The 25,339-nt window shown below is 36.4% G+C and overlaps 2 protein-coding genes across 4 annotated transcripts in view; one reads left to right on the forward strand and one right to left on the reverse strand.

The window, feature by feature from the left end:
- The window catches only part of nt5dc1 (5'-nucleotidase domain containing 1), a 554,582-nt gene that overhangs the window by 478,905 nt on the left and 50,338 nt on the right, over positions 1 to 25,339 (reverse strand). For all 3 annotated transcript variants that reach the window (XM_072555633.1, XM_072555641.1, XM_072555649.1), the window contains exon 6: positions 20,300 to 20,381. In XM_072555633.1, the coding sequence (XP_072411734.1) occupies positions 20,300 to 20,381 (82 nt within the window). The remainder of the gene's footprint in view (positions 1 to 20,299; positions 20,382 to 25,339) is intronic.
- LOC140453692 (uncharacterized) lies at positions 2,953 to 12,676 on the forward strand. Its single transcript, XM_072548633.1, has 3 exons — positions 2,953 to 3,052; positions 6,171 to 6,209; positions 10,848 to 12,676. Exons 1-3 carry the CDS (start codon positions 2,953 to 2,955, stop codon positions 12,620 to 12,622), a joined length of 1,914 nt encoding a protein of 637 aa, XP_072404734.1. The 3' UTR covers positions 12,623 to 12,676.

Consider the following 25,339-nt stretch of genomic DNA (forward strand, 5'->3'; position numbering starts at 1 on the left):
ATGTTTCAGTTTATGCAGCTTGTCCACTCTCAGTTTAAAAGAACTCTCAGTTCACAAGGCTTGTGAACAAATTGTTATGACTACTTAATCCAAAGTCTTTGTTCCTTTTCAATCTCGTGAATTATGGCATGATTGAATAAATAATTTCTATGCTACTTTTACAACTGAAATAAACAAGATTAAATGAAAATATACAGCTTTGCAGCTTAACTATGTTGTGTGTGAAGGTCACAGACCCAAAAGGCCACTTGGGTTTTTGGTCCACAAATGCGAACACACCAAAGTATTTCTAATCTATTGTGTTTTTATGTAAAGCCATTTACAGGTCCAAGGTGGTCAAACCAATAGCCAAGAGTGACAAACAAAATCTTATATGATAGACCTGGATATCTGAATCATTGGTAGGCCTTTGGAGCCAGATTTTGAGAGCTGCTATGCAATAGTGGTAGTCAAACAATCATTGGCTGAAGCCACACCCTCATCGCATCTATCAACTGTGAATAGGTCTGAAGAACCTTTTGTTGCACAAGGGATGCGTGACCTGGTCAGTCACTAATTTAAACACTTGTCAGTGTCTGTAAGTATTCTGTATACTTAATGTTTGATGGGTCAAGTGCTGTTTAAGTTTTTATATTGTCACATACAGGTACAATGCATTCAGATAGGACAGTGTAACTTGGGTAAAAGTATATTAGCACTTGGGTTCATCATGAAATTGAAATAAATACAAACACACAATTGGGATTTAAGTCCTGTCTGACTGGTTCTGTCTTGGCGTTAATAAACTTTGTACATGCATATTTGTAACAAGCAGAGGTTACATATATGAAAATTAAAGCATATCAGTGTGTTGGTTTGGCTTTACTATGGTATAAGCTCCTCCTATTAACACACTGCCGAACAGCACAATGACTGTTCGTGCACTACAAACTACTCACATCAACACCTGACTCAATACTGGTTTACAGAGCGAACCTCCTTCCTGCTCCTCCAATTGTTTTCAAGATTACCCTTTGCTTTACAATTTTATCTGTTTCAATGGAATTAAACACCTTAAACACAGAATTTTCCGAACCATGGCCATGTATGGTAGCCCTTTAACTGCCTGGCTCACTGCCACATCTGCCTGCTGCTAGTCACTAGCCAGACATTCACCACCTCCCAAAAAAAAGGGATATCACAGCCTCTTGGATTTAAATGTCGAAGGAAACATCATGCTCCTTGATACCCTGTAATATCTGCACTTTGAAATCTATCTTAACATATCTAAAGTTCCTCAAGATAACAAACAGCAGATGTGTATATGGATGTTTGCCTGAGATTGCAAAGATCTCCAAAAACTTTCAAAACAAAAAGCAGTTTCAGCAGGCCAGTAACAATGCTATTTGAAAATAGCCACTGTTTCATTTATTTAATCAGTCTACGTATTTAATGAATTCAGCTTAAAGCTTTTAAAATAAATATCTGTAGTAGTTTAAGATGCAAGTACGATAAATTATATATTTATCTCTAACACAAATTAGTAGAGGCAATGAAGACAAGCAGTAACTACTTCCATCTGTGCCCAAGTTCCCATTTGCCCAAATTCATAACTTTTGCCCTCTGCAATGCATTGTTTTGTTACTATATGGTGTTGAATTTTCAAACGTATCTTTCAGGAAAAGAAAATCTTTCAATTAGTAGCAACACAATAAAACAGGCTCAGTAAATGAACTTTGTTCACTCAAAATGTATAACACGTGACGTTAACTACAGTCTGCAAACGTGCTGGTTACCTACTCTCTTCCTTAGCAATATCTTGCTCAACCAAGTGAAGTGCAGATACTTTACAAAATTGATAAACAGCAAAATGATGTCTAGGTAAAACTTAGCAAAAACACTGTACTGAAAAATTAGTGTTTTAAACCTTTGGGTCTGGTGATGCATAACATTAACACTGATTTTTCTTTTCTTAGATGCTACCAGACCGGTTGAGCTTTTCTAACAATACCTGCTTTTGTTTCTGATTTATAGCATCCACAAGTCTTTCTGTTTTTAAAAACACTGAACTGTTACTTCATAACAGTCATGAAAAAATATGGACTCCAAGTTGGTCAACATGAATGACTTCATTAATTTTTTTAAAAAGCTTCCCATTTTTTCTTTTAATTATCTGTTTCACATTTGAATTGAAGACATCCGAGATAGTTACCAATCCCAAAGATGGCAAGGAAGCTTTCACCACAAACAACCCACTAAATTGACGTAACGTTTTGACGCATTTTATATTATGTATATATGAAATGTATAATTAGAACTTTTGTTTTGAAAGGGAGGAGTTACAAATTTTAGTTGCACAAAGCTAAAACTTTACAGATATAAATATGACGCACAACCAGTTTAGAAGACAGTACTTCATCAAACTCTGCATAATTTCAGCGAATAGCCAGTGAGGGATTCTGAACTGAAGCAAGGCTCCGAAATCAGAAGATACTGGTATGTTTTATCTTCAACTTTACAGTAAGGTTGACTTGGGAAAAGATCAACTTGGGAAAAGGCAGAGATTAACTTTTTGTGTATGTTTGCAGTAAATTACCATAACAGTTTACTGTACAGAGTACGACAATGAATAAATCAGTGTGCTTGGTACACTTCACATTTCTGTCATGGGATGTGAACAGGTAAGATTGACAAAACAGCACACATGCAGCATTAAGGTATTAAGCAAAATTTAGTCTGAGTAACATTAAATTCCTTATCGAAGACCTTATAGCTATCACTAAGGTCATACATAAAGCAGTACAAAAATATTTTCTTAAATTGTGTATTCATGTTTAAATTTCACAGTAACTTCAATAATTCCACTCAACTGTTCAGTTCTTGAAATAGTAGTAAATGCAGTTAAGCTAAATTACTTTTTCATTTTAAACTTGTCATGGCTGTATTCACTGCTTACAGATCTGATCAACAACCATGGTTTCAAATCAAATCACCATTTTTCTGGTATTGCTTACACTGAATGTGATCCATGGAATGGGATACAATGCTGCATATCAGCGTCGCGGTTATGGTCGTAAGTTTAACTTAATATACTAAACATTTACTGGTCTGTGTAAGATGATGCTGCAAAATGAGACATGTCTATATTGTATAAGGTGGTTGCTGGCTTTATTCGTAACTTATTTAAATTAGTTAAACATATGTGTACATTTATTATATACTGTACACTTCTTTAAAATGTTTAGGTGAAATGTGCAGACAAAAAATGCAAAAAGTGTTCCTTGCTATACAAGTTTCTTTGACCTCTTCAATTCATTGTGAAAGCCTCTCATCTGCTTCCTTGCTTCTATGTCAACCATTTATCAAATTTTTTCTCACTTTCTTGTATCTTTGGCTTTTACCATACAGACATGTGCACGCACTATCTTGCGCAAGCATCATTTATACATACAAAACTTTAGTTGTGTGATACAATATATGCATATTTGTCTGCAAAGTATTGAAATATGACAGTGCATTCCATATCTACATTATACAGTATAAATGCATACACATTAACATTTCAGAAAAGATTCCGTTTCCAGACACACATACAAATATGCACACATTATACAAACACACATCATTGGATAATGGAACCTGTCTTCACTTTACTCATTTTGGTTTGACAGTAGATATCTATTTTAATTCCCAGCCATTCTTAAGTGGGAAAAATTATGGACAGAGGCCATTGAACTTTAACAATATATAGTAACTTTTACAAAGCAAATGTATGCAGGGAGAAAGGGAGACCAAGGTCTTAAAAGTAGGGAAGTTGGAAGCACTAGGAGCAGACAAATGGGTGATTTAGATGGAGCATAACCTCAGAGTACAAAGCTTAGACTTGGTGCTGTGAGATTTAGGGTGCTAACATTGTGGTTGCGCTATTTAATTCTGTTACCACTTCTCAAGTTTTCTAAACAATATTCTCAATGCATGCTGCATCTACATGTGTGGGTTAAACCTCTTCTTATCTTTCTCTCATGCTGCTATAGACTGGCCACTTACCAAATGTACCTCCATTGAAATTCAGGATTAGTTAATTGATACAGCTGGTAAAGACTCATGCAAATCATTTACTCAGAACAATCCTGGACATAATGCATTTTGATTGCAATACCTTTTCGGCAAAGCAAGTTTTAGGTTTCATAAATAATCCAAAAATTCACATCTCACACCTCCAATATTAAAATGTATTTGTTTTTACGAATACTAGTGAAAGTATCCATTAAATGTTTTCCCACTTCAGGTGTTTTAATACATTGAACAAGTAGCAAGTTACAAGTTACTGTTAACACATTTTCTGTTTGAACATGCTATGATAGTTTGTACAATTTATTTGACAAATGATCTGATTATGAAATTAGATGAATAATAATATTAAGGTTAAAGTTGACCAGATAGTGCTACGCAATCCTAATCACAATCTAATTCTAAGTGATACCACAAGCAATCTACTAACATACATGTACAGGTAAAAACAAAGCACACTGAATGCATGCAACTCCTTAACATTTAAATCTAAGTATTGCTGATTTGCTCAGTTGCACAGTAATAAGAAAATATCCCTTGCTTTGTATGGAAGAGAATGGTGAATGCCTAAAAATGACTGCCTACAGTTACTATTCATACTGTATGTATTACAGCTGTATTTATTGTAAATAGAAAATGAAGCAATTTATCACAAATGTAGAATAGTATTTAATATTTTCTGAAAAATGTAAAATAGCATTCACCATGGAAGATATTTGACTACCAACCTCAAGGGTAAAAAATATGAGTATTGAGAACCAAAAAGCAGGGTTTTTTTTAAAAAGGATTTGTTTCTATAATGTTAAGTAGTGCACAAAACAAAGTTTCAAATTTTGAGGTGATAATCAAACCTATAAAAATGTAGTACAATTAAACAATGCAGTTTGGAATAGAAACTCAGACTTCCCAGTAATGTCAGTTTGCCCGTCTTCAATCAAAAAACTATTTAAACTAGCTGTAATAAAATGGTATAAAAGGGTGGGCTACAATTTGCAAAAGGTGACAAGGTTATGACTGATTCCAAGCTAGGCCACTGAATAAGAACCGAACCTAATTTTTTATTAGTTAAAAAAGTCTTGGGTCAATATGGCACCTTAACTCAAATGTTAATAGGTGTGGAAAAATATAATTATTTGAAATAGCAGTGTTTGTTTGGCTGCTGTATAAAAAAAACTGGAGGTCAGACATACCATTGGGTTAGGGGTGGGAGAGAGAAACTGAGATAACGTTTAAGCTGAATCTGACGGTTCTTCAGAACTGACAAAAAGAAATTTATAAAGAAAATTTACTCTAATCAATCCCATAGCTGACCATAATCTTTAAAAGAGGCATCTGATCCCAAAAGAGGAAAGTGTACAAAAACCTTCATCCCCAATGGCATCACCTTACTTGGTTTCCAAACAAAATAAATGTGAACCGATTAAAATTTAATTAAATCATTATAAGAATGACCCATGCTGGCATTTAAGTTCCTGTACATTTTTGCACTTAGTAGTAAACAAAACAACTGGTTAGTCTTCAAATGCCTTGCGACGTTTTACATGATAAAGCAGCTGTATAAAGCGGTATCAATGGGGCCTGGGGGAAGTGGGGGGGGTAACGATCTATGACAGCAGGGTGAAAAGGAGTCAGCTATTGCTGCCTCAGTGCTTTACCGCCAAAATTTCACTTGCAACCCTATTAGGGCCTGATCTCATCCCATCCCATTCCCACTTTGGGAAGCTCTGATTTTAAAAAATGCAATTTGTTGTTTTGATCGCAACTTACTTGAAAACTTGCATTCAATATGCCAAGATTTAATGTTGATTAAAAATTTAAATAGAAGTTTTGTTTAAACACACATCTAATCTATTCATTTGGCTTTTTATGCTATTTTCCAGAGTCTGATAGTGCTTATAATGCCATTTCTTAAAGCTCTGTGTGCATCTAATGTGCAGACTAGTATTGTAACTAATTAGAGTAGGTGATTTTGGTTTTAAGTTTTAATTGTACTCTTTAAAGGAATATCTGATGCAGATGAATGTTGTTGCAAAAGTTTTTTTTAAACTTATTAAATGTCAAATTAAAATCATTAAGTATTTTAAGATTCATTGAATATTGTTAATGATTCTCGAAAACAGGGAGTGGTTCAGACGAAGATGATTCCTCCAGTTCTGAAGGTAAGTTGAAAAATACTATTGGATCCTCAAACAAACAATAAAGATGATGCTGCAGGTAAAACAAATCTCATTAATTTGTTAAGAATACTGAAGAGGTGGAAAAATATATAAAAGTTTCAACTAAATAAAAAACTCAATTAATTCATGGCAGATTACTCCAGCATATTGTAGTGTACTTATGCAACTTAACGAATAATAATTGAATCAAATTGAATTGAATGTCACGTGTACCAAGGCACAGTGAAAAGCTTTGTCTTGCGAGCAATACAGGCAGATCACAGAGTTAAGTACATAGATAAGTAAATAATAGATAAAAGCAGCAAAAATTTGAAGCCAGAAAGAAAAAGTACATTTGATTCTCTTACATGAGTAATTACTGTCAAACATCCCAGGATGGATTTGAATACATATCAGATGTAATTAGTGATCATTGAATTCTGCTGGAATTATCCTATCTATTGAATGTGACACACCTTTGTAAAAATAGTTCAAGTACTTCTGTACACCCTATGACTCGAGTTATGAATTTCATCTTTCTTTACCAGAAGAAAAAGCTGCCTTCAATTTTGTCCAGAATTGAGAGAATTTGTTTATGCTCTAATTGGTAAATGGAAATACATGATGATGAATAAAGAAATTAAATCAGATAAAACATAGAAATAAAGATGTAAAAGGTATTATTTTTAACTAACTGCACAAAGTGTGGGAAGAAAACGAAACGAATTAAAACAAACTTGAAAATCTTAAAAAATTAAATTAATTAGAAAAACTGAAAAATAAAATGATTGAAGACGTGAGATAAATTATCCAACATGTCTCACAGAGTAGCAAAATTAAAGAATGAGCCTCAATGAGGGATATTAACCAGGAAATTATTTTCCAGCAGAAATTGAAATAAAAATATGCAGAGCAACAGGAAAAATAAAGCAAGTTTTTGCTAAGCTTTAATTTCAGTACCAAGGTTAATGACTGAGAACAGCAAGGGACAAATACCACAACTGCATGCAGACACAAATGCTTCTGTGCAAGCCACAGCCTGTTAATATATTGTAGCAGATATCATTCTCTCAGATAAGACTGTGATACTTAATTCCAAAACAAAAACACGATATTAGCTACAAATGTATTAAGTTCTGACAGTTCAAAATCATTCATAAAGCAAACTTATTCCATTTGAGTTCAATTGCGGCAGCCCATGTATTTTGTATACAGAATGTAGAGCTTTCTGATGTTAAGTAGTAAGTTATGGAGTCTATCAGCGTCAAGCTATTTTATCACAATGGATATTATGTCTGTGTGCACGTGCCTGCAGGTGGTCCAGGTGGGCATGAGATGGTGGTGTTGAGGTGTGGCATGTGGCTGTTTTAGGCTGGGAGGGGTGTTAATTGCTTAGGCTTCATCGTTAAAATAAAGAAAAATTTCTAAGGGACAAGTTACAGGTTAGAAAGGGAGAGAAAACGGTAATAGATCTTTGGGAGACTAATTGCGACACTGCAGGAACAAAAAATAAAAATCAAGCTGGATGTACTGTGACTATGATTAGCCAGGTTAAGAACGGAAGAATGTGAAAGAGCAAATAAGAGAAGCAAAGACAAATTATAAGACATTGGCAGCCAATGTAAAGGTGAATCTCAAAATCTTCTGCAGGCAGTAGCAGAGTGAAATGAGGAGGAGCTTGGCAGAGAAACGTTAAGGTATTCAATTAATACTTTGCATCTATCTTTAGCAAGGAGGTAGCTGTACCTGGACCATGGTGACAGAGGAAGAAATTCTGCAATGAGAAGGATTCAACACTGATAAGGAATCAGTGTTTGATAGACAATTGCTACTTAAAGTTGATAAGGAACCAAGACTAGATGAGATGCATTCAAGGATATGGCAGGAAGTGACAGTGGAAATCACAGCAGTTTGGGCCATAGGCTTTCAGTCCTCCCTAGACTCAGGGAGGTGCCAAAAGACTGGAGAATTGCAAAGATGAAATTCTTATTCAAAAATGCTTGCGAGGATTCACCCAAATATTATAGATTGCCTATTTCACTTCAGTGGTGGAAATACAATTAGGAACAATTATTCAGCATAGAATTTGAAGAAGCTACATTGAATAGGAAGAGCCAACATGGTTCCCTATTGAGGATATTGTGTTCATTTTTGAAGAGGTAACAGAAAGGGCTGATGAAGGCAATGCTGCTGATATGGTGTACATGGACTTATATAGCATTTGCTAGATTGTCACAGAACAAACTTGCAAAAAAGTTACAATTCTTGGTATATAAATGGCAGTGGCAACATTTACTGAATAATAGAAAAAAAAGTAATGGTCGATGGATATTTTTGGTTAGGGAAAGTTCATATTTGGTCCCTCATCAGTCAATATCAGAACCCTACTTTTCCTGATAAATTAAGGATCAAGTTGTGTGTGCTGGGAACAATTTCAAGGTCTGCAGTTGATAAGAAATTTGAAAGCAATACAAACTGAAAAAGGCAGCATAGAACTACAAAAGTTGGTGGAATGCGGACATTGGTGACAGATGAAGATTAAATGCAGAGAACTGCGAGGCAACATGTAACAGCAGAAAGAACAGGTACAGACAATAAAGTAAGAGGTACAATTCTAAAAAGGGTTCAGGAGCATAAGGATGGTTATAAATGTACTCAATGAAGGAGGCACAACAGAAACAGTGCAATTAATAAAGCACTCAATATCTGGAACTTTATTAATTGGGGCATAGAGGAAGAGAGGTTACATTGTAAGCCAAGAGGTTATGCTGAATTTGCAGAAGACACTTGCTAGACCTCAGGTGAAGTATTGCGTACAGTTCTGGATACCACACCATAGGAAGGCTGACAGTACACTGATGGAAATGCAGAAGAGGATTTACAAGAATTGCTCCTGAGATGTGAAACTTCAGTTATAAGGATTGTGTGAAGGGGCTGGGGCTGTTCTCCTCGGAGAGAAGGTAGTTAAAAGGAAATTTAATAAAAGTTTTTTTAAATCAAGAGGGTGCTGAATAGAGAAGGAAAAAAATAATCCCATTCCTGAAAGGACCAAGAATAGTTTAAAGTGATTTACAAAAGCAGCAAATGTGAGATAAAAATAACCTTTTCCAGACAAGTGGCTCAGATTTGGAAAGCAATGCCTGAAAGTGTGTGGAGGAAGGTTCAATTGAGACATTTAAGCGAACGCAAGATGATTACATAAATGTAAGCAATGCGTAAGGATATGGGGAATCTGCAGAGAATAACACTATGCCAAGATGCTCATTTGGAGAGCCAGTCTCGACACAATGGGGCTGAATGGTCTCATTCCATGCCATGACACTGCTGTGATTTTTCCATAATGAAGGATAGGCTTTAGAGGAGCAACGTCAACGTATGCACAAATGTGACACGAGAGACAATTTACCATAGAAAATAGAGGAGAAAATATTCAGTCCTTTGATTCTGGTCCACCACTCAGTATCACTGTTGACTATCCAATTTTGTACCCTGTGCAGGTTTTCTCCTCATACCCTCATGATTCATTTTCCTTCAAGAAGTATAGCTCCCTGAAAATGCTTCCACAGCCTTACATGATTTTTGTTGCAATCATGTCAGTGCTGAAATGGAAGAAAATCTTTCTCCGAAAAGATTCAGTTATGGAGATGAGGGGAAAAGGTGAACATGGATATTTGTAGAAGAAAAGCAGGTTGCAGGTGGAGCAATTATATTCCAGATCAAAGCAGTCAATATGCTTTTTAAAAGAGAACACGGAGTGGTACTGATTCTGACGTGGACATGAGGACAGGTCTGGAAGATAAGTGAACACTTGAAATGTCAGCCACTATGGAGGCTGGACAGGTAGATAACCCACAAAACCCTGACTACTGCTACTGATAGAATGAATTTGCAATGCCCACCCATCAACAACTTATAATATACTGTGACTGACATTTAAAAATGAGCCAATAATCTGAGAAAAAACTTTAAATTTGAAGACTAATATTATAATATTTTACACCACTATATAAACTTGGGAGTAATTTAACATTAGTGATCTATTTATACTTAGGTTATGGTATCAAATGCACAACCTGAACAGATTTATAGAAAACACTAAAACAATAAATCTGCTATATGAAAAATGTTGGGTGGATTCAATTCACTCTTTGAAATAATACAAAGTTAGATCCCGAGAAATATTAGGAATTTCCGTGGCAGTTAAGAATAGAAAGCAGTCAAGAAAATGCATAGTATCCTGACCTTTATTAATAGGAACATACAGTGAAGAGCAAAGAGATTATGCTGAATAATTCCTTTATGTTAAATAGAAACATATAAAATTCTGCTTGCTCCTCACAAGGTGAGGATGTGCAAGGTAAATGCAATTTATATTTAAATCACTCGGAAAACAAGAATCAGTATCATGTTAGGTCTGCAATGGGTTTGTAGTTAAGGTATACTTTTTAAGCAGAATAGGTGTTTGTTGTTTCATTAAAAGTCTGAGTTTATGCATGAAAAAAGAGTGCCTGGCATTTGATGGAAGATTTCACAAACCCATGGTGTCCACTAGGACCAGTTAAAATGAAAGTAGCCAACTAAAATGAATTAGCACAAAGATAGCAAATTCTAAACCATATTTATTTTTATTTTTATCATAAGGAGCATCAAGAGGGCCACGCGGGCCACGAGGTTATCCAGGTCCACCCGGCCCACAAGGTCCACCGGGAGAACCAGGAGTCGGACTGAGGGGGGCTCCTGGTAGTACTGGGCCACGAGGACCACCAGGACAATCATCTGCTGGGAAACCAGGTGTTCCAGGAGCATCAGGAAAGCCTGGTGCAAAGGGATCTCCCGGAGAGAAAGGTGACAAAGGAACTCCTGGGAAACCGGGAGAAAATGGCAGTACAGGACCAAGAGGACCTCCTGGCCCACCTGGATCATCAATTCCTGGTAAACCAGGTTCCCAAGGGGCACCAGGTCGTCCAGGATCACCAGGAGCACCTGGATCAAAAGGCAAGTCAGGAAGTCCAGGTCAACCAGGCCCAAAGGGAGAAAAGGGATCTGGAGCTCCAGGAGAACAAGGTGAAAAAGGTGAACCAGGACCAAGAGGGCCACCAGGTCCATCTGGACCAAAAGGAATAGGAAAAACAGGGTCTCCTGGTTCTCCTGGTAAACCAGGTTCCAATGGGGAGAGAGGTGCCCCAGGTTCACAAGGCAAGCCAGGAGCACAAGGCCAGAAAGGGCCACCAGGTCCACCTGGACAATCAAGAAACGGATCTCCTGGATCTCGAGGAGAACCAGGGTCACCTGGATCTCCAGGGCCAAAAGGCTCAGCAGGTCAAAAAGGTTCACCAGGAGAACCAGGAATGCCAGGCATTGGTAAACCTGGAAATCCAGGACCAAGAGGAGAGCGTGGCCCTGCAGGCTCAAATGGTTATCCTGGAGAAACTGGGAAAAAGGGAGATCCAGGTCAACCTGGACCACAAGGACCACGAGGACCGTATGGCCCACCAGGCCAGGACGGTGCAAAAGGCAATCCAGGGCAAAATGGTGCACCAGGGCCAAAAGGCAATCCAGGGCCACCAGGACCTCAAGGGTTTCAAGGATCAAAGGGACAACCAGGGCCAGGTGGTGCACCGGGAAAGTCGGGATCTCCAGGAATTCCAGGTAGACCAGGCTCAGAGGGTCCACAAGGACTTGCTGGTCAAAAAGGTGACCCAGGACTACCTGGAGCACCTGGTAAATCAGGTAGCCCAGGTTCATCAGGGGCACCTGGGTACCCTGGAAAAGAAGGAATGAGAGGGTCTGCTGGACCACAAGGTCCAAGAGGTCCACCTGGAGACCAAGGATCTCCTGGAAATCCAGGAGAAAGAGGAGAGCCTGGTCCTCCAGGTCCTCCAGGCAACCCAGGTAATTATTATGGAAAAATATCAGGCAATATACCTGGTTCACCTGGACGGGAAGGACCTCCAGGTCCTCCAGGACGTCCTGGTCCACCAGGACCACCTGGAAAAGTGGCTACGCAATCAGAGAAACATAAGATACCAGCATTTACAGCCATTCTGTCTCATTCGTTTTCATCGACAGACCAACCAGTGGTGTTTGACAAAATATTAATTAATTCAAATGATAATTATGATCCATCTACTGGGATTTTTACATGCAAAATACCTGGCATCTATCAGTTTTTTTATCACATACATGTTAAGGGAGCAAGTGTTTGGGTTGGATTATACAAAAATGATGAAGCTGTAATGTATACATTCGATGACTATAAAAAGGATTATATCGATCAGGCCTCAGGAAGTGCTATAATAAGCTTGCGTAAGAAAGACAAAGTTTACATTCAGTTATCCTCAGAAGAATTCAATGGTTTGTATTCATCTGAAAAGAAAAGTTCTTCCTTCTCAGGATATCTAATTGTTCCATCATGATGCATACCAACTGAAGAAAGTGCAACTCAAAATGGATGATGGAACTAAATTTATAGTGGCTTCCATGTGATTGAAAGACAAAAGAACTTGATTAAAGACATTTCGAAATAAAACAACAAATCTAAAAACGGTCAAAATAATGAGATTTTTTGCATATAATTGTGTTTTTAAGAACAATGTTTGTTCTGCTGCCATTATCCATGTCAATAAAATTACTAAAAAGAAAATTCTCTGGCTATCATAGTGAAGCTTGTTGAATTTAATTTTAATTCTTAGACTTAAATTAATTATAATTATACAGTGAGTTGAGAAAGCCAACCTAAAGGTCTCTGATCATGTGTAGTTATGAAACAATTCCAGACGCAAGTATGTTTTTACAAGTTTCACAGAACTTATTAAGTTTAAAAGCACACAACACCAGGTTATAGTCCAACAGGACTACATGGAACCACTAGCTTTTGGAGTGCTGCTGCTTCATCAGGTGGTTGTGGAGTATAAAATTGTAAGGTGTCTTACAATCTTATACTCCATAATCACCTGCTGAAGGAGCAGCACTCCCAAATAAACCTGTAGGACTATAACCTGGTGTTGTGTGATTTTTAACTTTGCACATCCCAATCCAACACGGCATCTCCAAATCTTTATTAACTTTATCAGACTTAGTGCACAAAACTGACACATACAATAGGCAGTGGATCAATCTGTTCACTCAACAATACCAGCTTATTAACTAAAGTAAAAACAGAAACATACACCTTGGGGTTACAAAGAGGAGTCAGTTTGGACTACCAACAACTTTGTTTTTAGTTTCAGATCTCCAGCATCTGACATTGCTTTTACCAGCTTATTAACTTTTACTAGTTACTTCTCCTCTACATGGTCAGTGGTATCTCTGAGTTACAAGTGGCTTTAATGAAAATTAGGAGGCACAGATTTAATATGATCTGTAGTATCACATCCTAATGATTAATATCATATCATGTTTATTTGATACACAGAAGTGTTCTGGAGGGTTCCAAAGCGCCTCATATTTTATTTGAAGGAGCCATTTGTTATTTAACTAAAAGAAAATAAATAGCTTAGAAAATTCAGCACTCTCCTGCTTTTTACAAAGAAAATGGTCAAATTTATAAGAATCAAACTTTATCACTGTATTAAATTGTGAAGCCTAGGCTTGTCTTACAAAATTACACAAAACAAAATGCAGAACTTAATTCTAAAATAATATGTACTTAAGCTTCTTACATTCTTTGAATGAGACTTTTTCCACGGGCGGCACGGAGGCTCAGTGGTTAGCACTGCTCCCACACAGCGCCAGGGACCTGGGTTCAATTCCCAGCCTTGTCTGTGTGGAAACATTCTCCGCATCTGTATGGGTTTCCTCCAGGTGATCCGGTTCCCTCCCACAATCCAAAGATGTGCAAGTTAGATGAATTGGCCATGCAAAATTGCCTATAGTGTTCAGGAATATCTAAGTTAGGTGCATTAGTCAGGAGTAAATATAGAGTAGAAGAATGGGTCTGAGTGGGTTACTCTTTGGAGGGTCTGTGTGAACTTGTTGGGCCGAAGGATCTGTTTCCACATTGTAGGGGTTCTAATGATTTCTCCTTAACGCACTATAAGCCACAAAGTGAAAAAGGCATAGAAAAGACTGGCTTCAAATGAAAGCGGTTTTACTTCAAAATGGTCTTCTGGTTTAGTTTAGCCATAAAAAGTGTTTCTTCAAACACAAAGCCCATGTTCATCTGGTTGCATAAAAGCAACAATGAAACCATGAATTCATGACTGTATTTTGAGTTGAACGATATGGCCATTCTTATAACAATGTTCTTAACATCTCACTTGCATGATCATTACACATAACTAAAGTTAGAAAAATAATTTTAAATTGCAACAAAAATTTAAAAAGATAAAAGATAAATTCATAGACTTACCAGACCATAGAAATACATTTCTGTGACAGCAAATCTTACTTTAGGATAAATCACTGTCAGAAAACTATAGCTGATATTCTTTATCCAATTATTGCATAATGATAACATGATCTCACCAAATTTCACTTTTTGGCATTTAACAGTGATACCAACACCCTTTCTTTACAACAGCCTAAATTTATGTTAACATCTTTTCCAAACTACTTTACAGGAGCATTATATCAAAAAAAATTGGTTGCAAGCCACAGAAGAAGATATTAGATGAGAAAATTGAATAAAGCTTGGTCGAAGAGGTAGGTTTAACAAAGTATCTTAAAGGAGGAAAGTGACATACGCAGGCAGAGAGGTGTAGTTAGATCAATCCAGATCAATCAAGGCATGGCCACCAATCAGAGAGTGAATGAAATTGGATGTGCTTAAGAGAAAAGAGTAAGTTTTATTATAAGAACTGCAGATTTTCAGAGAGTTTGGGATGAATGGATTTAAAGGGAGGTAAAAAGCTATGACATGATTTGAAAATTAGTTAAAATTTCAAAATTAAAACACTGCTTGACAGTGAGCCAATGTAGACCTCCAAGCAGGGAGGGACAAGGGAACAAACCTTCTTATAAGTTAAAGCACAGACAGCAGATGCTTGGATGACCTGAAATTAATGCAGAGTAGAAGATGGGACATGTGCCAGGTGTGCTTTCGAAATATTACATATAATGTTTGTAAAGGCATCAGTGAGGTTTCAGCAGATGAGATGAAACAAGGTAAGCCGTGCTGCTGTCAACAGTTTCAAAATGCATATTTTCTCAAGCAAAACTGTGGGGATGAATATTAGTCATTTCTCTCACTTACCAAACTAGGAATTGTATTAGTACAAAATATGTTGCAAATGTATCATCTTCATGAGCTATCACAAAAAAACTTTCATTCTTTAAATCGAGATTTTAAAATTCTTTTATACAAATGATCTCTTGCTAATCAAAAGAACAAAGTATGCAGTTTCAATTGAATAGTTAAAATCATGCATTTGCAATTTATAAGTGACAGCGGTATTACACTTGCAGAATATTCTGCATCATATAATTGCATTATGTAGCTGGAGGGCCAAAGATGCCAACCAGAAAAGTCCAACTCCATGGAACACTTCTGTCAGAATGCATCACTATTCTGAAATTACCAATTACTACACATGATCATTCCAATTTTTATGCTGGTACTGTAGACAGACATACCTTTGGTTTAAATCTGAAGATTTAAGATCTGAAGATTTGTCGCCCTGAAGATTATTTTTCAAAACCTTCGGGGAAGAGGGAGGGAGGTGGTGAAAGAAGAGGAGGAGTGGATAAATCTCTCTCAGTGACTGCCAGGAATTAAGAAAGTATCCACAAAGAGTCTTCATCCAGTCAGAATATTTTTTCATGCTCGGTTGTAAATTGCAAAATATGGACAGCCGCTTTAAATTGTCTAATGCCTGGACCCAGCATGGCATCCATTAAAAGCACCAGGCAACCACTTTATTTTAAAATATATCGCAGATATACCACTCACCTGAAAAGGGTTAAACTATTACTGAGTTATTAACTCCATATAAAGGTTCCTGGATGGTACCATGAGATTTTCTTCAAGACATACAAATCTTTTGTAATGATATGATTCAGTCCAACTTACGAGGACCCAGGGTGTAGAATAGATCTTAAGTCTTTGATCTTCCCTACTGTGATCGAGCCAAAACAAATCTAGCATTCCTAATATTTCCAATGGCATAGTTAAAATGTCAGGTTAATCACATGAATTTTATTTAGATTTAAATTACTGCGACTGTTTTTGAAATAAATATATTTTCCATTACAAGTGTGAGAATTCAGTTTACACTTAAACATAAATAAAACAACTGAGAGCTGTGATTATGTTAAAACCAAGCCTGATGGGCAAAGGTAGGGTCAAAGTGAAGCTATTGACTCGGCAAGATCAACTTAAAGTTAGACCTAAATACTTAAAATGTGTGACTGATCAGCCAGTCATCCAGCTACACAACTTACTAGGACTTCATGCATCTACACAAGCTTCGCCCACTCTTAATTTAAATGATATTGATGTTACATCTTACTTCTAGATATTTCCATGGTACATCATATTGACGACAAACATCACATTCACCAGACATTCTGTATTCTAGCTGAAGGACATATCCAGAGAACTAGGCATACTTCCTTCTTATTTAGTTTCATACTGCTTGCTCACCTTCAGGAATGATTCCACCTCTTGCCAAACACAGATATTTCTAGAGTTCCCCAAAAATTCTTCCTCTATTATTTGCAGGTTGCTTTTCAGTGACACCATCTCTTAATATTTTCAATAAGTATAGATGACACACATCAAATTGTACATTTTCCTAATTGACATGGCAACATTTGTGCCCTGATATTTTAAGAAATGAATCAAAATTTCCTCCAGTTGAATACTGGCAAAAGCAAAATCATTGCTTTTCACTTCTGCCAAAACCTCCTCTGTTGCAAATCAGATTGTAGACAATTTCAGTATCACGTTGAATCCAGGGCAAGTGTTCATTCACCTGCCTACGGCCATTATGAATGGATTCTACTTAAAACTACTACCCGTTTCCTAATATTTTTCATGACTATATTACCTTTGGTTCAATTTTTCGTTATGTCCTCTTAGTCAACACGCATGTTCAAAGGTGACTCCAATCTCCACTATCAAAAGACATCAAATTATTCAGTACTCATGCATTTTGTCCATTTGACTACCGCTCTAAGTTGTTTAAAATTTGCATAGGTTCCCTGCCAGCTCTCACCCATCTCCCTGTCTTTAATAATTTGATGCATGTCTCATAAAATCCACTCTTGAAATAAGTCTGAAAACTTAAAGCAAATATTTGGCACTAACAGACTGCTACAATGATCAAACAATCTTAAAGTGATGAAAGATTGTGTTCTTTCAACTTCACTGAGCAATAAAACAATTTTTAGCACTGTTCAGAACAGTGAAGATATTACCAGGTATGATTGCCACATGACCTACAATAAGGTTATGCAAATGAGCTTGATAGCAAACAGGAATATGCACACAACAGTAACCAATAAGAACTACAGTACAGTTGATTCAAATGAAAAATTAACTTTTCTCATGCCATATTTTCTTACACCTTTTTGCCTACAGAACCTCTACAGAATGATTCTCTAAACAAAGAACATAAAAGCTGAATATTTTATATTCTAATGTATGATTGTGGAAATGGCCCCAAATTGAAGGTATGACAGAAAAATCCATATGATCAAAATACTATTCTATTACAATTAGAGAAAATGGCAAATAAGAATAATTTATTTACAGATACATGACAGAGTTTACTGAAAAAGCTTGCTGATGCTGACACTACAACTTTTTGAATTCAAAATCTACTTTAAATGTTGATATTTATTTGAAGACATTTATTTATTGAAGTAACCAATCTAGCTAAATTGCATACCCATTGCCAAGTGATATCTACCATGGAAGAATCGGTTCACTAATATGCCACTTTTTTTGAACAGACATCATGTGATTGCAAAGCAGAAAGAAATGATACGAGATAGATTGCATACCCCAGTGAAAGTAATCACTTTGTAGTATAGATGCTTGCAACCATGTGCTCGACATTTAGAAAATCAGCAGTTTGATTTAATATCCCCTGTGGATTGTGAAAGCCATCTTCCTTACTTCCTATTTGCCACCTTCAACTTCCAAGGAAGGTGCAGCAATTTATAATTGTTTTAGGTTGATTGAGCTGACCTAAATTTTGGTAGAGACCATGAAGACAAATCAAACTGCATAGAACCTTGTACCACAAATGCTGACTTAGCCTTATATTCATATTGTAAGAGTGCTGAGACATCTTAACATTTGTATTTTCAGAGAAACACACCAAATAATTTGCTGCCCAGTAACAAGTGCAATATTGACCTCTTCAGTGTTTAAACACTTTCCAAGTATCACAGTTAACAAGTTAACTGTATATTATTTATAGTTTAACTTGCTCCATCACATTATAGAAGAGGAGAAAATTGTGACACTGACATCAATTTCAGTTAGCAAATTATGCTAACGCAAGTGCCCTGATTGACCCTAACCAGCATTACATTACCAGAAATTATATGCACACAGCCAAGCTTAGATTACTGGGACCTTTTATAGAAAGGGTCTTTAGTATGGAGTACAACTGAAAATATCTGCTGCGGGGCATTTCCAACAGAAAGCATTTGTATTGTTTCAATTGATCTGATCAAGTATATGAAAACTTCTTAACTAAAAGAGAGATGCAAAGTGGTTGACAACTAGGAGGGCAATTTAATCGTTAAAACATCTTTTATTATCATGTTTATGTTATATTTAAAAGAGAGAATAAGTTACTTCACTCTGCTAGAATTCTCCTTTGTCATTAAGCCAATCACTGTCATTAAAAATATGACTGGATTAGTGATTGAGGGGTGAAAACAAAGATCTAATTTACTAACTTTTTACTTTATTCTATATATAAAGCAGAACAGAAAAAAATCTCATTGGTCATAACTTGATAAGTATTCAAGAGAAATTCAGATTAAGAATGTTTGGTCATTCCAGTCTGAGCAGTTAAAATAAAGGTTAGTATCACAGCAAGTTGTTAGAGCTAATCAGTGATTATGAATGCACTATCATAATGCACTCACCTACATTGAAAAGTAAGGTAACAAAGTAAAACTAATTCTATGCGTTTACATTACAAATATGAACAGTCAGAGTTGGAATTTCTTCAAGGCATGTAATGGGACAGTTACACCCGTTGCGTAGATGGCTACTTATATAGCTATTTCCTGTCAACTACTAGAAAATAAATACAAACAAGACTGATCCGATACCATATATTCCTTAAAGTATGAAAATTAATGACTCAAGACTGATCATCTTTCATAAACATTAAAATGCAAACAATATCATGACAATGTTGAAAAACATGCAAGCATGGAAGAGTCTCAATTTCATCGTTACAGACATTAATGCCACAAAAATGCATTCAAAGAAACAACGTATCATGCTGCTCACAGAGGCAATATCAAGTAAAAATGGCATTAAAAGTTTCAGCTAGCACCAAAAAAATGACTGTTTACAGTTTGATGACTGATTCAGGTTTCTTTTTACACCTTTTTTGAAGCATATGCCCAGTGATTTCGTTCAGGAGTGAAGTAATTCTGAGTCAGATGTATTCAGATACAGTGGATGATAGACAAATGTAAATAAAATGGAGAAAATTTGAATATAATGCAGAACAAGCATAAATTTATTGCACATTAAGTTCCTCAAACCTTCACATTGCCAGTAGACATTTGACCACAATTACAGATTCTCTGGCAGAGCAGCTGCATACTGGTAATGGAGTGGAAAAGCAGACTTCAACCAGCTTCCTTTGAACAACCATAGTTACATGCTTAAGTAACATCTAGGAAGAAGAAACTTCTTAGTACTTTTTTGATAACTTGTAAAATGATACATCCATACCATAACAGCATGTTCATTATCACAACTGAAAGAACATTCTAATATACAGATTAAAAAGAAGAAAACCCAAAACAGACATAACAATGAAGCTTCATGCTGCCTACAATTTTACAGTGGGTCATGAGTTCCATAATACTTAACAAGACTTGGTAATCTAAAATAATGAGTCCTACAAATTGCTAAAAAACTTTGCATTAAGAATCACAAAATAATGACTTACCTTTGAAGGCAGATGCTTTGTAATTGTATTCTATAGAAGCAATCACATCCTTCCAGAATTCATATTTCTTCACAGTTCTATTCTGTGAGAAAGCAATGGTTTAAACACCCCAAATCACATCAGTTCAATTGCTTTTTAAGAATTTTGTTTTAAAAGGCACAAGTGCAGCTAAAATCAATGTAATTGTGCAGGTTATATTTACATATGATAAATTATCTGGAAGACAAAAGAATCACAGTACTGAAACATAATTAGGTTTTTTTTGTTCCAGAAGCTAAAAATTGTAATACTCAGCAATGAAATGCATTAAATACTTGACTTTATGCATCTGTTAAGTTTAATAAATCTTCTGTATCATGCAAACTTCTTTACGTCACGTCTGCAATACTTAGACTCACCTATTTAATAGGCCATGACTAAACGTGCAAAATTTGAGCTTTTGGGACCATGTTTTTGGGCACAAAGTAATGGCTTAACTTAAGCTCGAGTAATATTTTCAAGGGGATGAAATCCAGTTTGGGGAAATTACTGATAATGACACTGCCTCAGAGGTTGTTGGCCATGTTTCTGAATTGTGCAGTGAACTGCTGTGCCGGTCTATTTCTGATAGTTTAAATGAGAAGAGAGCAACCTGAGAAAGACTTACCAGATAGTTCCCATCAACCTTATTCCCAAATTCAGCACAAGGTACATGGAATGTTAAGGATTGCTAGCATTAACATTCTGCGCGCAATACAAGAAAAAAAACAAAGAATTTTTGCCAGCTCATCAACTTTTAGTTCTGGATATATAGAATATATAGGTTCATGGCACTACAGAATTGGTGCTCCAGCTTGAAGAATGTAAAAAACAACAGTGTGTTGAACCTTGCTTCCTTTTGTGCTTGCCTCTATTTTATAGTTTCTGGTCAAAAGGCAGTTTTCTTGAAAAGTCCCCTTACCTGCATTGCCCTCCCCACTCCCCTTGAGGAAAATTCAACATTGGCATGGTCAGTTGATAAGCTGAATTATAAATTTAAGCTATTTGAAGTATTTGTTACACTATTTTTGACATAGTCGAAGTCCAGAAAGCACGTTCTGAAATTGCAACTTATACCAGGATCAAAAGATGAGGAGAATATGCTGTTCTAAATTTCACAAGCCGACATTTGGTATTTAATTTATGAAACATGACTAGTTGTTGCCACAAACAAACATGGGAAGCAGTTAAATCAGAATAAACAGTCGTCTTAGAGAGAGAGAGAGAGAGAGAGAGAGAGAGAGAGATACGCTGGTGGTTTAACCCGACACCTCAAATGAGGGGAGAGGTTGAGGAGGAGATTCCTTCATGGTAACCTCAGCCAGTACAAGAATTGAATCCACACTGTTGGCATCATGCTGCATTGCAAACCAGCCATTCAGCTAACTAACCCCCAACATTCAATCAGATAAAGATCGGATAAAATCTTAGAAATTATTTAATTCTCCTGAGGCACACAACGAAATAGAATGAAGCTTCCAGAGCAAGACTTGGCTACTTTGAGAGTTTTTGAGTCATAAAATATGGAACAAGTCAGTCCTCTGATCCAGAGTTACTTTCAAGCTAAATGATTACAGCTGTTTTAAGCTGTAAATGTTTGCACATTGGCCAGGACCATCTCTGTGCTAGACAGTGACAAACACTTGCTGAAGCAACAGCTTAAGAGGAAAAAAATTAAAACATCCCATAAGCAGAAAATCACCCTGTTGACTGGCAATCTTAGCAGACTAACTGTACTCAAAAGTTCCCTTGCAAGCAAGAAACAAGTCATTTCTTTAAATTATCTTATGGCAATAGAAAAATAGGTTTGAAGATCATGCACAATATAAAAAAAGGAATGTTGCTTTCAGCACCTGGATGCTTGTTCAGCAAACCTCCCAAAAAGATATGCAGAATTAAAATCATTTGATCATAATGGTGAGAAATATTATAAAGGATACACTGTACAGGAACAGGTTACACAGGCCAACCAGTTTATGCCAGCAATTAAGCTCCATTTAAGTTTCACCCTGTTATTACTCAGAAGTCTACTATTTCTTTCATAAATAATTACTTGGCCATCACTTAAATACACCTTTACCACTCTGTGTAGCCAATTTTATTTTTCTCCATTACCTGGGTAAAAGGGGTTTCGTTGGAATTTGCAAGTTGACTTCTTGTTGACAATTAATGATGTCTGGCATTGCTTATCCTCATAAGTGAAAATATTCTCTCTCTTCATAACTTTAAAGACTTCAATGTAATGACTCAGAGCCTTCTCTTTTCAAAAACATGGAGAAATTTTTTTCATCATCAGTATATAGACAATAGACAATAGGTGCAGGAGTAGGCCATTCTGCCCTTCGAGCCTGCACCACCATTCAATATGATCATGGCTGATCATTCTTAATCAGTATCCTGTTCCTGCCTTATCTCCATAACCCTTGATTCCACTATCCTTGAGAGCTCTATCCAACTCTTTCTTAAATGAATCCAGAGACTGGGCCTCCACTGCCCTCTGGGGAAGAGCATTTCACACAGCCACCACTCTCTGGGTGAAGAAGTTTCTCCTCATCTCTGTCCTAAATGGTCTACCCCGTATTTTTAAGCTGTTTCCTCTGGTTTGGCACTCACCCATCACATTTCTGGACAATCTCCACTTCCTCTAACTCTTTTTCTCATTCTATAAACCAGTAATCAGGGTTTGATTTAACCAAGATTAGATTCAAGACCAACTTAACATTTTTAGATTTCACCACGCTGAAACAAGTTGTAATGCCTACTTTGCTTACTTGTAAATAGAGTTACAAATCTGTATTGCTACTTTAGTGATTTATGCTATTATACTGTCAGGTTATTTTGCATGTTTGCAGATTTATCACATCTAAAATAGTACTTTCCAAGTAATATGCAATCTCTGTTTTTCTTATTAAAATGTGCTATCTCACATTTAGCCATGCTGAAATATATTTGCCAAAAATGTGGCTACTGTATTAATACCACAGAACAATGCATTGCCTTAACCTAGAATGAAATGCAAAGGAATGTTTTAGGGCTGTTCCATTTCTATTATAGTATCATACTGCCCTACGCTCTAAATAAATAAAAAGAAAAATGCAACATTGCTAGCAGTTAGCCTCTTAAAATTAATTTCTTCCAAAAGTGACAACATAAATTAAAACAGTCATGAAGGGAAAGGTTTCAAAATGTAACATTGTTGCCAGAACAGTAGTTCACAAAAGTTTTCACACTTAAAAGTCAGCTCTAGCTATAGGTTGCCCTGCAATAGCACATGTTTCGTTAATGCAAATTCACTGTAAAGCGACTGACAAACTGGGGACATTGTTTCGAAAGTGTGAACTTTTAGAATGTGTTTTCGGTAATGCAACTACATCAGCAACACGAAGCGCTATTTCTACAGTGCGATTTTTTCTATAATGCAGGGTTGGCATAAGAATGCAACCATTGCATTACAGAAAAACTACCTGCACTTAAGTTGATAATGGCAATCACAAATAGTCAACAATAACAGCACAAGAAAACTTATTTTAAATAACAAACAGCTGCATCAGCTTACACAGCTTAGTGCTGTAGTACAGAATATGTGGGGGTGAGAGAAAGCAACTTGTAGGTTGGATTCTCTTTCTCCCCTTCCCAAATACACTACTAGACCTGAATCAACATCACACCTAGCTATCCAACAGTTCCAAGCAATCCTTCAAACCTCAAGGATCTAAAAATTAAGTACACAAAAAAAGAAGAGAGATGAAGTAAACAAGGATCTCTTAGAGAGAGGCAAAACTGACAATAAAAATAAAGAAATAGCTAAGAACGTTAAAAAACTTCTGCCTTCCTAGTCCAAGGTCCAATAAAATAAGAGAAATTACAAGAAAGCCATGGTCTGATGTTATTTGAAGTTATTAATATTACTCAAGAAACAGTGTCTGAGAAATTAACAGGACTGAAAATCTAATATTTCCCTGGACTTGACAGCCTGCATCGTAAGGTTCTAATGAGGTAGCTGATCGTGGAAGCATTGGTATGTTCATCCAAAATTCCCACCACTTTGAAAAGATCCCAGTAGGTAGCAAATGCAAATGACACTTCAAGAAAGGAAACAAATTCAAAGCAGGAATACAGGTCAATCACTCTGACATTAAATATCAGGAAAATGTTGGGATCCATTACTGAAGATAGAGTAGCTGATCACTTAGGTAATCATTGTTTGATAAAGGCGGTTAGCATGGTTTACCAAAAGAGAAATAGCATACAACAAATATTTGAGAGCATTTTGTTGTAATTGTACTGCAAGGACCAGTGTGTGGACTACAGTGATTGATAATCTACATTGATTTCTTAGATTAAGAAACTGAGTCTATGATATTCTAATTTACCGACACAAAAATAAATGGATAAATAAGTTACAATGAAGATAGAGTTTGTAGTGACATGTCGACAAGTTAAGAGAATGGAGAAGATGGAAGAATAATGTGAGAAATTGACAGTTTAATCAGTCTGTTAGGAAGAATATACTTTCTTAAAAAGGGTGGGGAACTGTTAAGTATCGGCATTCAGAGAAATTTAGTTGCTGTTATGCAAGGTATAAAGTTCTTATTCAAGTACAGAATATTTAAGAACACAAATAGTACATTGCACTTTAATGCAAGGGGGAATGGAGTGGAAGAGTAGCAAATCCATGCTGCAACTGCTCAGGGCTCTGCTGAGTACATCCCTTGAGTACCTTGCACAGTTTTTGTCATTGAATCTAAGAAAGCATAGACTTGCTTCAAGAAGGCTACAACAAAGGAACACTGGATTGATTCCCAAGATGAAAGGATTATTTGTTAAAACAGACTGTGCAGAACAAACCTATACTTTGCAGTTTAGAAGAATAACTGACCTGAGTAAAATATTGGCATTTTCAGGAGTGCAGAGAGGTTACTTGCCCCTGAAGAATCTCAACCTAGCAAGGTACAGGATAAGGGGATGGCAATTTTTGACCTAGCAAGACATTTCTTCACTCAACAGGTGAACAATTAGAAT

The sequence above is a fragment of the Chiloscyllium punctatum genome, chromosome 3, assembly GCF_047496795.1.
Source record: "Chiloscyllium punctatum isolate Juve2018m chromosome 3, sChiPun1.3, whole genome shotgun sequence".
Lineage (NCBI taxonomy): Eukaryota > Metazoa > Chordata > Chondrichthyes > Orectolobiformes > Hemiscylliidae > Chiloscyllium > Chiloscyllium punctatum.